This window comes from Phasianus colchicus, chromosome 11 (assembly GCF_987193195.1).
Source record: "Phasianus colchicus chromosome 11, bPhaCol1.hap1.1, whole genome shotgun sequence".
Taxonomy (NCBI): domain Eukaryota; kingdom Metazoa; phylum Chordata; class Aves; order Galliformes; family Phasianidae; genus Phasianus; species Phasianus colchicus.
In genome coordinates, this window is record NC_143446.1 from 9,745,232 (window position 1) to 9,758,000 (window position 12,769).

General features: G+C 56.2%; 1 protein-coding gene and 1 long non-coding RNA gene across 4 annotated transcripts in view; both read left to right on the forward strand.

Annotated features, from left to right (window-relative positions):
* LOC149916429 (uncharacterized) lies at positions 1-10,316 on the forward strand. The gene is made up of 2 exons (XR_016470103.1): positions 1-350; positions 9,980-10,316. It is a non-coding gene; the product is annotated as an uncharacterized LOC149916429 (long non-coding RNA).
* A 953-nt stretch (positions 10,317-11,269) lies between these two features.
* Positions 11,270-12,769, forward strand: part of FLNB (filamin B) — a 67,706-nt gene continuing 66,206 nt past the window's right edge. For 2 of the 3 annotated variants that reach the window (XM_031607955.2, XM_031607946.2), the window contains exon 1: positions 11,270-11,659. In XM_031607955.2, the coding sequence (XP_031463815.2) occupies positions 11,311-11,659 (349 nt within the window). In that variant the 5' untranslated portion in view covers positions 11,270-11,310. The remainder of the gene's footprint in view (positions 11,660-12,769) is intronic. The other variant, XM_031607937.2, reaches the window with a different exon arrangement.

A 12,769-nucleotide genomic window follows, 5' to 3' on the forward strand; every position in this document is an offset into this window, starting at 1 on the left:
TCTGTGATTCTATGTTTTGGGGCTGCCCTCGCAGAGTGGGGTCCCTCCTCTGCCAGAAGCAATTTCCAGCCTTGCAAGAGAAAAATAAATAAATAAATACGAAAAGTGCTGTAGGAGGTTTTCCTCTTCCCTCCCCGGGCATAAGGGCGGGGGAGGTCTGCCAGCCCCAGAAACGGTGGGAGAACAGCAGGCTGCTCGAAGCACAACCTCCGCGCTCCGCAGCCCCAGGCGCAGCCCGGCCCCCCGACGGGCGCCCCGGGAGGGGCTGAGCCCGCCCTGCTGCCGGCGTGCGGATCGGCTGTGCTGGGCGGCGGCGGGAGCGAGAGGAGCGGCGGAACCGGAGCTCCTCGGTAGGTGCGGGCGGGCAGCGGGGCTCCCCGGGACGGCGCCGCTCCTGGGGTTCGGGGGTCGCGTTGCGGTTCGGTGGGAGAATCCATCGCAGGCAGCGAGGGGGGAGGAGGGGTTACTTGGTGCTTTGGAGGAAGGGGAGCTGGATGGGGACTTGAATGTTTTCCTCGTGTGACGGGCGGCGGTGCACCGGGGAACGGGAAAGGCGCGGGCTGTTTGGGCGCAGTTTCTAAACAATGGAGGAGCTCCGTAAGAATGGAAGGTGACTTTTGGGGCTGAAATGACACCGTCGGGCTGCGCTGTGCGGGGCTGTGCCGCGGCCGTTGGTTCGTTGAATGGAGGCAGCGCTGCTGGCTCGGAGACACGGGGCTGTGGGTTGGACCCCATTTGTTAGCAGTAGTTAAGCAGGGATGTCTTGCCAAAGGTTTTTGCTTAAACATTCATTGTATCATTTGCACTGTAAAATGCAACAACTCTATAGAATCGTAGAATCGTTTGAGTTGGAAGGGACCTTACAGACCATCTGGTCCAGCTGCCCTGTGATGAGCAGGGACACCTACAACTCCGTCAGGTGCTCAGAGCCCGTCCCAACAGCAGTTCCCGTCACTCAGAACTCAGGGCTGAATCAGGATGGTTATTTCTGCTGAAGAAGCACTGCCCTCAGCCCAAGGAATGCAAGTAGCTCTGCATCCCAGCGGAATTAAACCAGAGTATTGTTCCCCCCCTCCCCAAAGAGTGCCCTCCAGCCTCTCACCACTGTGTGTTTTTCCTTAGAAAGAAACCAGAAAAATATTTCCCTAAAGTCTGAGCCTCACGGTTTTCATTTTCACAGTGACAGCACTGTTGCTGTGGTGCCTGAAGCCAGGCAGAAGGCTGCTCAGCGGTAGGTTCTGTGCAGGGTGCATGGGACTGCAGTCACCACAGTTTGGTCAGAAGAGCTCTGGCTGCCCTTGGCTGGCCTGCAGCTGCCAGACCCCAAAGCCCACGGTGTGTTCCTGGCCAGAAGTGAAGCTCTGGCTTATGGCAGTGCAGACCCCTGCTCCCGCATTTGATTTATTCTGCTGCATCATGGGGAACGAGTCAGGGAATGATGAGCTCCTCCAAAAGCCAACGTGCTGGGAGAAAGAGAACAGTGATTTTTATTATTTTCCTGCTCACAGCTGCAGGAATGCGCCTGCAGCAGAGGCACTGCACCCTCCTGCCTGAGGGCAAACACCCCAAAACCCAGTGTGTGATGTGGGGTCAGGATGGGGAGGGGAGAGGATGCTGGCTGAGCTGGGAGAAGCCATTGCAGCTTGACATAACGACACAGGGACCTGAGGGCACCCCAGGGCATGGGGCTGGGGGAGCATCTGGTCCGGGTGGCATTATGTGATCCTAGAGTTCAGCCCCTTGGGGCAGCTGAGCAGGGATGCAGGTGGGAGTGCTGGGTGCTGGGTGTGGGATGGGATCACTGGGTGCACAGGCTTTGCCATGTTGCCACCGGGCTCGAGGCCACCCCACAGCAGTGGGGTTCACCCCTGCAGACATCCCCATCTGCCTCCTGTTGTCTATAAGCCAGGAGAAAGTTCTGCTGTGTGTTTGTAGGTGCTTCGTCCAAGGGGAGCAGAGCCTGCCCAGGGTTTGCTCATCAGGGACTTCACATTGCTCCCATTCAGGAGGATAATAAAACTCCCCCTCATGGTTTCCATTTCCCTATGGCTTTCTATAGCCTCTCAATGAGCCCTGGAATGTGCCCTGAATGCGGGGGGCTGCGGGGCAGAGGGCTCTCCTGCATCCTGTTTTTGCAGAGGGCTTTTCCTCTTAGCACTTGTAGTGAAAACAAACACGTGGGAGAACAATGGGATTTTTTTTTCTCTTTTCCTCTACATTTTAAACACAACAGAAAGGCCTATTAATATTAAATAAAGCGTTTTAACAACAACAAAGGGATACCTACAGCCTTTGGGAGCTCCACGTGCTGGGATCTGGCTCTGCTTCATAGCGATGCTGAATTTGAAGACTCTTCAGAACTGGACCCAGCCTTTTTGCTGTTCTGATCGTGAAAAGCAGGAGGCTGAAGTGATAATGCTCAGAAAGAACACTTAGCATAAACACTGAGTGTGTGCTAAATAAACCATGCTCAGCTATCCCACTGCATTGCTGGTGACAGCTCACATGGCTGTGCCCTGCCCCGTAACGCAGCACACATCCCATGGACGTGGCTGGGAAAAGCACCGCTGTCACCGAGCCCAGCTGCTGTCAGCAACACGTGGTGGGAATATGGATCTGGAAACAAACAGATCATTAGAGAGTGAGTTAAGGTTTTCTGATTTAATTCTAAACATGCTGAGTGAGGGACCCAGACATGTGTAGTTCCAGGAAAGTGGCACCATGAGGCCTTTCTCCTCCAAGGAACACTGGAATTTATACCGAACACAAAGTGCTTGGGGTGGCAAAGACAGTTTGTGTGGAAAACACGAAGTTCTGTTTCTTCTGGAGGGTTGGGAAGACCATTTGATGAGAAGTAACACTGCACTGATGCAAGTTGTACATTATTTCCTTTTTGGGAATCACCCAACAATTAACAACTTCATTAAAAAGTACAACCATGTTCCAATGGGGAAATGGCATGGGGAGCCGAGATGGGGCCGAGTTCTGCCTGCGCTTGGCCCCTTCCTGGTAGCAGGGCTGGAACAGAATGCACTGCCCGCAAGGCTGGCAATGGGGCCGGGACTTGGGAGGAGGGCTGGGGTTTGGGAGGAGGGCTGGGTGTGAAATGCCGCAGCCATGTGCTGCAGTGAGGCTCCTGCGGCCAGGCCTGTACCTCTGCAGGGTTTTTGCACGACCTTCTCCCCCTCCATCTGTGGACATGGATGCAGGAAGGATGCCCTGCGCTGCCCCGGCTCTGCAGGGACAGCTGTGAGGCAGTGTGTCCCTGTGTATTTTGGCATGGCGGAGCTTTGTGCTCCCAGCTAAATGCTCTTTTGGTCTCTCTCCCCTTCCCACAGCAGCTACTGTCCTGGCCCCGTGGCCATGGGATGGTGGTCTGGCCTGCTCAGCTGTGCTGAAGGGGAGTGAGGCAGGGTCTGGTGGCAGCAGGACGTCGCCCACAGGGACATGGAGGCCTTCAAGGGCCGCTCCAGGAAAGCTGGAAGCCCCAGGGGAGGAGCAGGAGGGGTCCAAAGCTGGGCAGCTCTATCACCCCACCAGGTCTGGGTGCTCACCCTTCCCTGCGCATCACGGCCCCGCTGGGCTGTGGCCCCATGTTCAGCCTCCAGAGCAGACAGCGATGGTATCACATTCACTTCTCATTGCAGCATGGGCACGGTGCCCATGCAGTTACAGCACAGCTGACTCTGATTTTCGTATAGTTCATTGTTTACTTATGACTTACTATAAAGTTGAGCTCGTCTTATTTATGAGCAGCCATGAAGAGATGGGATTTCATCCACTGGGTGATGACTCATTCATTGGGTTGGACTCTCTAGCTCCTAATACGTGACATATTTTGGACTATTGGATGAACAGGATTTCTCTATGAGCCCAAATTAAATGAGGTGAATGGAAATAATTAGTCATTTGTTTTTAAGGCTGTGTTGTCGTGGGGTCTGTGCTGGGTCGGCTCCCTGCTCGTCCCCCCATAAAAGTGTTTGGGGTCAGCGTTGGGGCTGATGGCCCCATTCCTGCTGCACGGGGGAGGCCTGAGCAGCACAGCAGCATTCGGTACTTTCTATGAACTTTAATGACTGCAGCATTACTTGTGCTGCTGCAAACAATTTGAGAAGCTAATTTGTAAAATTGCTCATAAAAATCTCATGTTCTTTTTGTAATCATAAAGCTCCTCTGCTAGAAAAAGAGCTACAAATCTCCCGAAACAGCCGCTCGGTGGGAGAGCTGCTCTGCCTGGCTGTGCTTTGCCTCCCGTGGACATACTGCTGCCAGGGAACGGCGCGGGCAGGGCTCACAGGACACAGGTACCATTCCCAGCCACGGCCCTATGGCATGTGGTGCCCATTCATTGGGATTTACACCCCGAGCCCCGCCATCAGGATGCTCCCCGGCCCCGGCGCTCTGGCGGATTGCCGCGAGGCAGTGGCAGGGTGTGTGGGGGACTCGCCATGACATAACCGCATTCCTGCGGCATTAGGAGATATTCCCAGGCGCAGCAGGGGCAGCACATCCCCTTCCCTGCCTCCCGCCGAGCCGCTGCCTTTCTCAAGGCATGGGGAGAGCAGCCCAGCTCCCCTCCTGCAGCCCAGCTCCCCTCCTGCCTTGGGCTGAGAGCGTTCCCGCTGCGGTGTGCGGGATTTCCAGCGAGCCGAGCTGTGTGCAAGCTCCGCCGGGGCTTGCTTGTCCCACGCTGCAAGGAGCAGCCAAAGGGAGCTTTGGTGTGAGCCCTGCGATGCCTGCAGGCATCCCTGGCCCCGAGCACGGTGGCAGTAGATGGCAGCATTGCAGAATATTTCACTGGGGGTTTGCGACTCGTGGTGCAGCAGGCAGGGTGCTCGCCCCTTCCTTCACACCCGCAGCTCCACTGCCAAGCTGCCGCGCTGGGCCATGGGCCGCGTCCCTTCGTTCTCCTAGGCTGGCAGCTGAGTGTGCTTTGTGCTGCTTTGTGCTCCCGGAATTGTCAGAGGGGCTGGCACTCACCCAGAAGGCGAGCATGGAAGGCACCTGGTGCCCACACAGTGTCCGTGTGCTGTTTGATGCCTCAGAGAGGGCAGTGGTGGGGCCCTGGGGCCCTGCTACTCATGGGCTCACTGGGAGGCACGGCTGGGCCACCCCTGTGCTGCTGCAAGCAGTGTGAGACTGAAAGGCACCCACCCGGAGCTGCCTGCTCTGCCTTTCCCTTTTCCCTCTCCATTGCAGCAATGAAGCATCCAGGATGAGGCTGTGGGGACCACTCTCCAAAAAGAGCCTCAAGCCATGCCCCGACCCCACTGCACTTTGTTCTTGCTACCTCCAGGTTAGCAGGACCACAAGGGTGATTTCCCTTCCACCAGCTGCTCTGCTGGGGTTTTAGCCAGCAGGGAGCAAGAGAACACACGGTTTATTAAGCAAACATTCCTTGCTGGGAGCACTGTGCCAGATGTCTGCCGAGCAGGGCTCTGCCCATTACCCCAGTAAGGCTGAATTGCCCTTTGATGCACAGGAGTTTGATTGAAAGGGATCTATTTTTATATTTTGGTCCCTTTCAATCCAACAGCATGTGATCGGGATCGTTGTTGCCATCATCTCCCCTTTCAGCTCTGCAGGCACACGGAGCAGGAGGCACAGCTGCTGCCTCCACCAGCAGCACCGCCCTGATGCTGCCGTCCCCCAGGAGCTTGCATTGTTCTAAGCTGGTGCCCTTAAGGTCGCTTTGCAAAAGCCTGGCAGCCTCATTATCCCCATTTTACAGCAGGGACATGAAAGTCGTGGGCTTTGCCCTGCAACTGTCCTCCTATCACAGGATGCTGCGGGGCAGAGCTGAGCCACAGGACATTGCTGTGATTCTGACATTAACATTAACGTGGATGGATTACATGATCTTAGCAGTCTCTTCCAACCTTAATGATCCAATGATTAACATTGGCAGTCACGTGGAGGGGGTGCTGGCTTGAAGCTGGCCACTGCACAATCGTGTTTTAAAGGTTTGCTGCCTTTTGAGCCGAGCAATGCCCCCAGATACATGGCCTCCCATACATAGAACCATTTGTGCAGGAAGTCAAACACGCTAATTGCTGGGCTGGATGGAGCCCAGGTGCCAGCACCTCATGGCTGAGCAGCTGAACAATGTGCTGCCATTGTGTCCCCGCACTCCAGCAGAGCCTTATCGGCCCTCCGAGGGGCTCATAAAGCAGCTTACACAGCAGCCAGTGGCCTTCAGGCTTCTTGTTTCTGTCTCAGAATATGTTTTGTGAGAAACATTAAAAAAACAACAAAAAAAAAGAGTGACGTCAGCCTTTTGCAGAAAGCAAAACCATTTAAAGTATTCTTTGGGTTGATTATTCATCGTCAGGAGAGCAGCACAGGGATCACTGAGTGACCCCCCCTGCTTTCAGCTGCCTATAGCTCAACAATATTACTTACGCTACACAGAAGGGCTTTGGATTGCTTAGAAATATGTTCCCCTGGAAAGCGTTCCTCCCTATGCTTCACCTGGCTGAGAATGGCCAAAGGCAGTGTTCAGCATGGTCTAGAGCAGTCACAGGCATACGTTGATGGTTGGAATAGATGATCTTCGTGGTCTTTCCAGCCTTAATGATTCTATGATTCATCTCTATCCAGGTTAAAACAACCTGTGGGCCTGGCAGGGGTGAGATGCATTCTGATTTCACACCGTCCTTCTTAGGAACTCCGACTCATGGAGTAAAAGCCCAAGGAGAGCTCAAACTCCAAAAAAACGTGCATGCCATCTTAGCAAGAGAGCTGTGGTTAATCTGAATGCAAATAGGAGCAGTAGGTAAAGCTGGAGGTAACCACAGCGCCTGCAGCAATCTGATACGGGCAGGAAGCCACGATTAGATGCACACTGGGGCATTGTGCTTCTTGTATCAGCTCTGGCTTCGCAGCTCGTGAAATCAGACCCTGAGCTATTTTAAAAACGAGTTACTATTTGAAATCGTTTGTCGACTTGTCGAGGGCTGCTGAGCTGAGAGGGCTGTGCTGTGCTCCAAGTCCTGGGGGGATTTGGGGGGCTGAAGTGGGCACTGCAGAGGTTCTGCAAAGAGAGGGATGCCCACCCATGGCTCAGGGAGCACATTTCTCATTTAAAACCACATTCACAGAGTAGAAATAAATGAAACACACTCTTCCTCAGAATTTAGTTCCCCCTCTGCTCCTTATGCACCCAGAAAAAGGGATGGGCTTGGCAGCACTGCCATAGGAACCAGCAGTGAGCAGGTCTGGGGATAAGAGATGAGGTGAATTCCCAAATGACACACACTCCCCAGGAATGCTGATCCCTCCTCGTCCAGCATATGCCAGACAGGTCCCAGTGTGGCTGCCTCTCTGATCTCAGCTGCCACAGGACAGGAAAAAGCAGGAGCAGACTTGCTTTAGGGCCACTTCCAGCCCATATCAGAAGCAGCCTTAAATCCCAGCTGCGAGGCTCCCTGGGATGCAGCGCTGTGAGTTCTGGCACAGCCCTGTGTTTGCCAGATGGATGGCTGCTCCTGGCACCATTTCCAGCTTCTGGATACATACATAATGCAGCGAGACCTCTACATACAGAAGAAAAATCATGTTCTTCCAGGCACGGGGAGATGAAAAAGTGCCCCACACACAACTGCTACTGCAAGCAACCATTGCCTAAGTAGGCAAATGATGGATTTCCAGGGCAAAGTCTTGCACTTCCCAGCATATTTCTAGAGATTTCTCTCTGATAGACATCCCTCTGCCCCATTTGGATTGAACCGTCGCTGCGTGCTCCCACATTGCTGTCTTCACAATCCCGGATAACAAAGGGAGGAGGAAAAAAAAAAAGCTGGAAAACCTCAGAACAAGTCGTATCAGATGTCCTACCAATATTTGTATAATGCAGAATTTTGCTGCTGAACAAGGAAATGCAGCCCATGACGCAACCCACTGAATTCATGCTTTGACTTGAACGACGTGCCTCGGCTTCGCTCTGCTTAATAGAGCTCGTGGTAACGAAAGGAGAGGCCTAATGACTACTTCATCAATAGAGAAGTAACACTTCTATTGTCTTCTCAAACTCAGCAAATAGTGCATGGGGAGGAGGAAAGGTACGGTGTGCTTGGGAAGCTTGGGGCGGGAGGCCAAAGCCCCTGTGGCAGCGGGGTGATGGCACGCACAGTGCTGTGGCTACAATGGGGCTCTGGGGTTGTGCAGCCTCAGAAGGTGTTAATTCTGACCCCTGTCCTCCTACCACCAAAGGAAGCTGTTGCTGAGTAAGGCATAGAGCAGCGGACATGCCCAGATGGAGGATATCTGATGGGGAGTCCCAGCTCAGAGGAGGCAGCAGCACACTGTCACAAGGCTGGGACGTGCTCGGTTGCTGGGGAGCAGACCCCGTTAGTCACCGTCATGCCCTGTGTCAGCACAGCCATGCCACTGCTCCCACACCCTTCTGCTTTTGCAAGGGAGGTGCAGAAAGTCCCATCCTGCACGCACAGCCAGCAGTCACGGCTGCTGCACCCACTGGCAGCGTGCTCCAGCAGCACAGCTCTGGGTCCCATGGCATACCTGCAGGGCACTGAAACTGGGGATCGTTAATGAGTGCTGAGGTTTGATGTCCATGAAGGGTTAGCACTGATTCTCCAAGAGCAGCAGCGGCCCTGTGAAGGCTGGCCAGCTTTTATGGACCTCTCAAGATTTACTGATGCTCCTGTGAATTCACACTGCCTGCTGCCATGCTCTCGTTTGGGACAGTCTGCGGTGTCTTTTTGCAAAAAATGAAGACACAAAAAGTGCCACTGCAACTCCTTCTGTTTGTCAGTGCTGCATTTGCAGAATATTCTGAGCAGCCCTCTGGCAGAACAGTGGATATAGGGCAGTGGAGGACCCCTGTTGTTGAACAGATAGGGTCTTTTAAAGCCTATTCTTGCAGAAAATTATCTTAAAGAGGGAGGAAAATATTTTTAAAGCACTGCTGCTTTCCTGAAACCGCTGACGGAGAGCTGAACAAGCCATGACAGTGTTCTTCCTTCCTTCTATCTGCATCTAATGAGCAAAGGAAGAGCCGGGATGGAAAGTTCCTTGTCAGACAGGGTAAGAAAAAAAGCATTCATTGCAGTGTGTGGTGTTGAAATCACCTCCCCTCTCTCTGCACACATATGTGCCATCACACAAACATTTATCTGTACAAATACACATTCTGCAAGGCATATATTAGTTCATTTGTAATAATACACAGCGCTGGGATGGTATGTCATCAAGGACAGATCCATAGGGTGGCTTGTTTTCACTTCTTTGGCTCCTGATAAAACTCAAAACATGTGTTCACTTAGGTTAAAATGTTTAATTTCAAACTAAAGCTGGTTTCCAGGCCAGATGTGACCCCAGAACAGCCTGACCTGGCCTTCCTATGGGCTGCAGAGGACCCAGCTTGCAGCGAGGCCTGGGCACAGCGTCATTAGAGTGCATTGCTGGGTGCTGGAGGGGAAAGGAACTAAAATTAAAGTGTTACAAGCAATCTGCTAGTCCGGATGTGGGGTGGTTGCTAATAGTCCCAGCCCAGGCCAAAGTCAATATGCAATTAGCATCTATCAAGAGACGAAGTGGAGAACAGCCCTTGCAGGAGGCTCACCCACCACTCCCAGCCTGCACCAGCTGGGTCGGACCAGCACTGTGCTGCCATGAGATGTGCCTCAGTGCATTACATCTCATCTCTGGTTCTGAGACGTTCCTAGAGCAGGAGGTGGTGCAGCCCGTTGTTTGGGAGCAACGGGAGCTCAGGTGTGCCTCCAATTTCACCCAGCCTTCATCTTCACCCCTTCCCTACGTGTCACGAACAGATCTATCAAACAGAGCTTAGAGTCTGCACAGCGAAACCACGGTGCCACAGGGTAACAAAGACATTAGAACAGAACTCTCGGGTAGAATCATTGGAAATGTGTCTTCTAATTTTAGTGGAGGGTGGCTACGGTCATTTAATTTAATTAGATTTATTGATTGCATGTTAATGGGTTTGCTCCTCCGGCAGGCTCCCATCCCTCGGCGTGTGAGCGGGGACACGCAGACACCGCGCTCGGAGCCGGCGGAGCTGTGCCAGGAGCGGCCGTAAGTGTGCGGGGTGGGCACGGGGCCGTGGGACAAGCGGGGACACCTCCCTGACGGCAGCACCGGGCGGCTCGGGGTCGCGGGACGTCTCGGCAGTCCTGCGGAGTCAGCGCGGAGCACGCAGATGGGATAGTTCTGTTGACTTTTTGCTGTCATCAGTGAGTCAGCGGCAAGTCCCAGTCTGTATGTCGGCAGGGAGGGGCCAGCCAGGAAATCAGTCACAAAAATGGAAAAAAAAAAAAAAAAAAAAAAAGGAGAAACCCCCGAGAATTCGAGCCTTACTTGGTTGCTTTTTGAAGTTTACATTTTGTTTGAGCGGTTGATAAGAGCGCGTTAGTCAGCGCGGGGCGTGCTGCTCCTCGGCGTGCCCGCCCTGTGCCGGCACGGCTCCGCACCGCTGCGAACGGCCCCCCGAAATCCCGCTGCTCCCTGCCGGCACCCCCACGAGGGGTCCGCCGTGTGAGGGGCACGGAGCTGCGGCACAGCGCCTGGACACCACGGGGCGCTGGTGGCCGCGCTGCGGGGTGCCGTGTGCGTGCCCCGAGCCGTAGGGGCTGCACCCCCCAGGCACGCAGCGGTGCCGTGGGGCCGCGCCCCGGCCATCCCTTAGTACCGTGCGGCCGTACCCCGGCCGTGCATCACCGCCACGGGGGTCGCACACGGGCCATGCGTTACCGCTATGGGGGCTGCACCCCCGGTCGCGCGTTAGCGCCGTAGGGACTGCAGCCCCGGACCTCCGTCAGCGCCACACGGGGCCGCACCCCCGGCTCTGCCTTAGTATCGTGGGGCTGCACCCCCGGCCGCGCAGCAGTGCCTCGGGGGCTGCGCCCCGGCCCCGCGTTACCGCCCCGGGGTTATTCCCGGACTCCCCGCACACACCACGTACGTCCCGCCGAAGCCCCGCCACGCCGCAGCCCGGCCCGGCCCAGCCCGGCCGCGCGCAGCCCCTCCGCCCGGCCCGGCGGGGCGCGGGGGGTGATGCAGCCGAGGGCGTGCCGCTCCCGGCGGATAAAGGCCGGGCGGCGGCGCGGGGCCCGCGCAGTGCCGGGCGGGCGGCGGCAGAGAGCGGAGCAGCGCGGCGGCACATTTGGGGCAGGGCCGAGCAGCGGGGCGGCGGCACCGAGAGGCGCGGGGCGGCCGCTGAGCGCCGCGCTCTGCCCGCTCTCCCTCTCTTTGCCCGCAGGCGGCGGGCGGCGCGCAGCCGGGCGGGACCGGGGCGGAGCGGCGACGGCGGGGGCGGAGCGGGGCAGCGCCATGAGCACGCAGGCGCGGGGCCAGGGCGGGCGCAGAGCGGCCGATCCCGACGGCGAGATGCCGGCCACCGAGAAGGACCTGGCGGAGGACGCGCCCTGGAAGCGGATCCAGCAGAACACCTTCACCCGTTGGTGCAACGAGCACTTGCGCTGCGTCAACAAGCGCATCGGCAACCTGCAGCACGACCTGAGCGACGGGCTGCGGCTGATCGCGCTGCTCGAGGTGCTCAGCCAGAAGCGCATGTACCGCAAGTACCACCAGCGGCCCACCTTCCGCCAGATGCAGCTGGAGAACGTCTCCGTCGCCCTCGAGTTCCTGGAGCGGGAGAGCATCAAGCTGGTCTCCATCGGTGAGTGCCTCCCCGCTCGTTGCTTTTCTTTTAATTGCTCTCCCTGCGCCGGACCTTTGCCCCCGGGCCGTGCGCACGGGCGCTGTGCGGGGCTGCTGCAGCCGCGAGGAGCGCAGAGCCGTGCGGTGCTGTCCCGCTGCCAGGGCCGCAGCATCGCCCTCCCGCTGTATTCCAAACTGTGCTGTTACTTACGAGACGAGTCCGTGCTTTCTGTAGCTTGCCCTCCCGAGGAGCCGCAGCGTGTTCTTTCTGTGCGGCTTTCCCTAATGACCCCCAGGTGCCTCGCAGGGACACCGCTCCCCCCAGCCCATCTCCAGCCAGGTTCCAGCGCAGCACTGTGCTGCTGTAGAAGGTGGAGGAACGGAGCGGCTTCTGTTGCTCGCTGAAGCCCAGCAGATGATGCCAGTGCTCAGACTGGTGCAGACTGTCCATGTGCTGCTTTCAGGCAGGGCTGTGCTTAATCCCACTGCTACGTAGGTTATGGGTAACAGACATTCCTGGAGCTCTGCTGGCTCCTGGGATGGGTGGTTGGTGCTTGTGGCACTGGGTCCCTCTGTCTGTGCCGTGCCAAAGCGTGAACCCCTGAGGAACTGCAGTCCCTGCTGGGGGCATGGAGGCTGCCTGAATGCAGTGTCCCTCAGGAATGTGCGGTGGCTGATGGGGGTGGCTCAGGTGTGGCCACAGCATGTTCTGTACAGCCGTAATCTGAATGCCTGAGAGGGCTGCGGGAAGGAATGTGAGTGCCTTGTAGTTCTCTCTGCCAGATAACTCTAATTGCTGGCTGCTGATGATTCTGGCCTAAATGAGTTACACAGCTGAGTTTGGGTGAGTTCAGCTCTACTCGTGTCCCTGAAACTCTTGTCCAAGGTGAAAGCTGTTTCACTTCAGAGGCGTTAGCAACAGTGGTAAGAAAATGTGAACTTGTCGGGGATGGGAACCCTTCTGGAAGCCCATGCATGGTGCAGGAGGTGGACGCTTGGCAGCTCCTCACACTGGGGCCTGTTGGGTGCCCTGCAGCAGCCCTCAGAGGGGCAGCAGCTAGTGCACTGGGAGCAGGGCTGGTGCTAGTGACTTGTGTACATGCGTGCCCTTGACCTGCAGCTGCCCAGC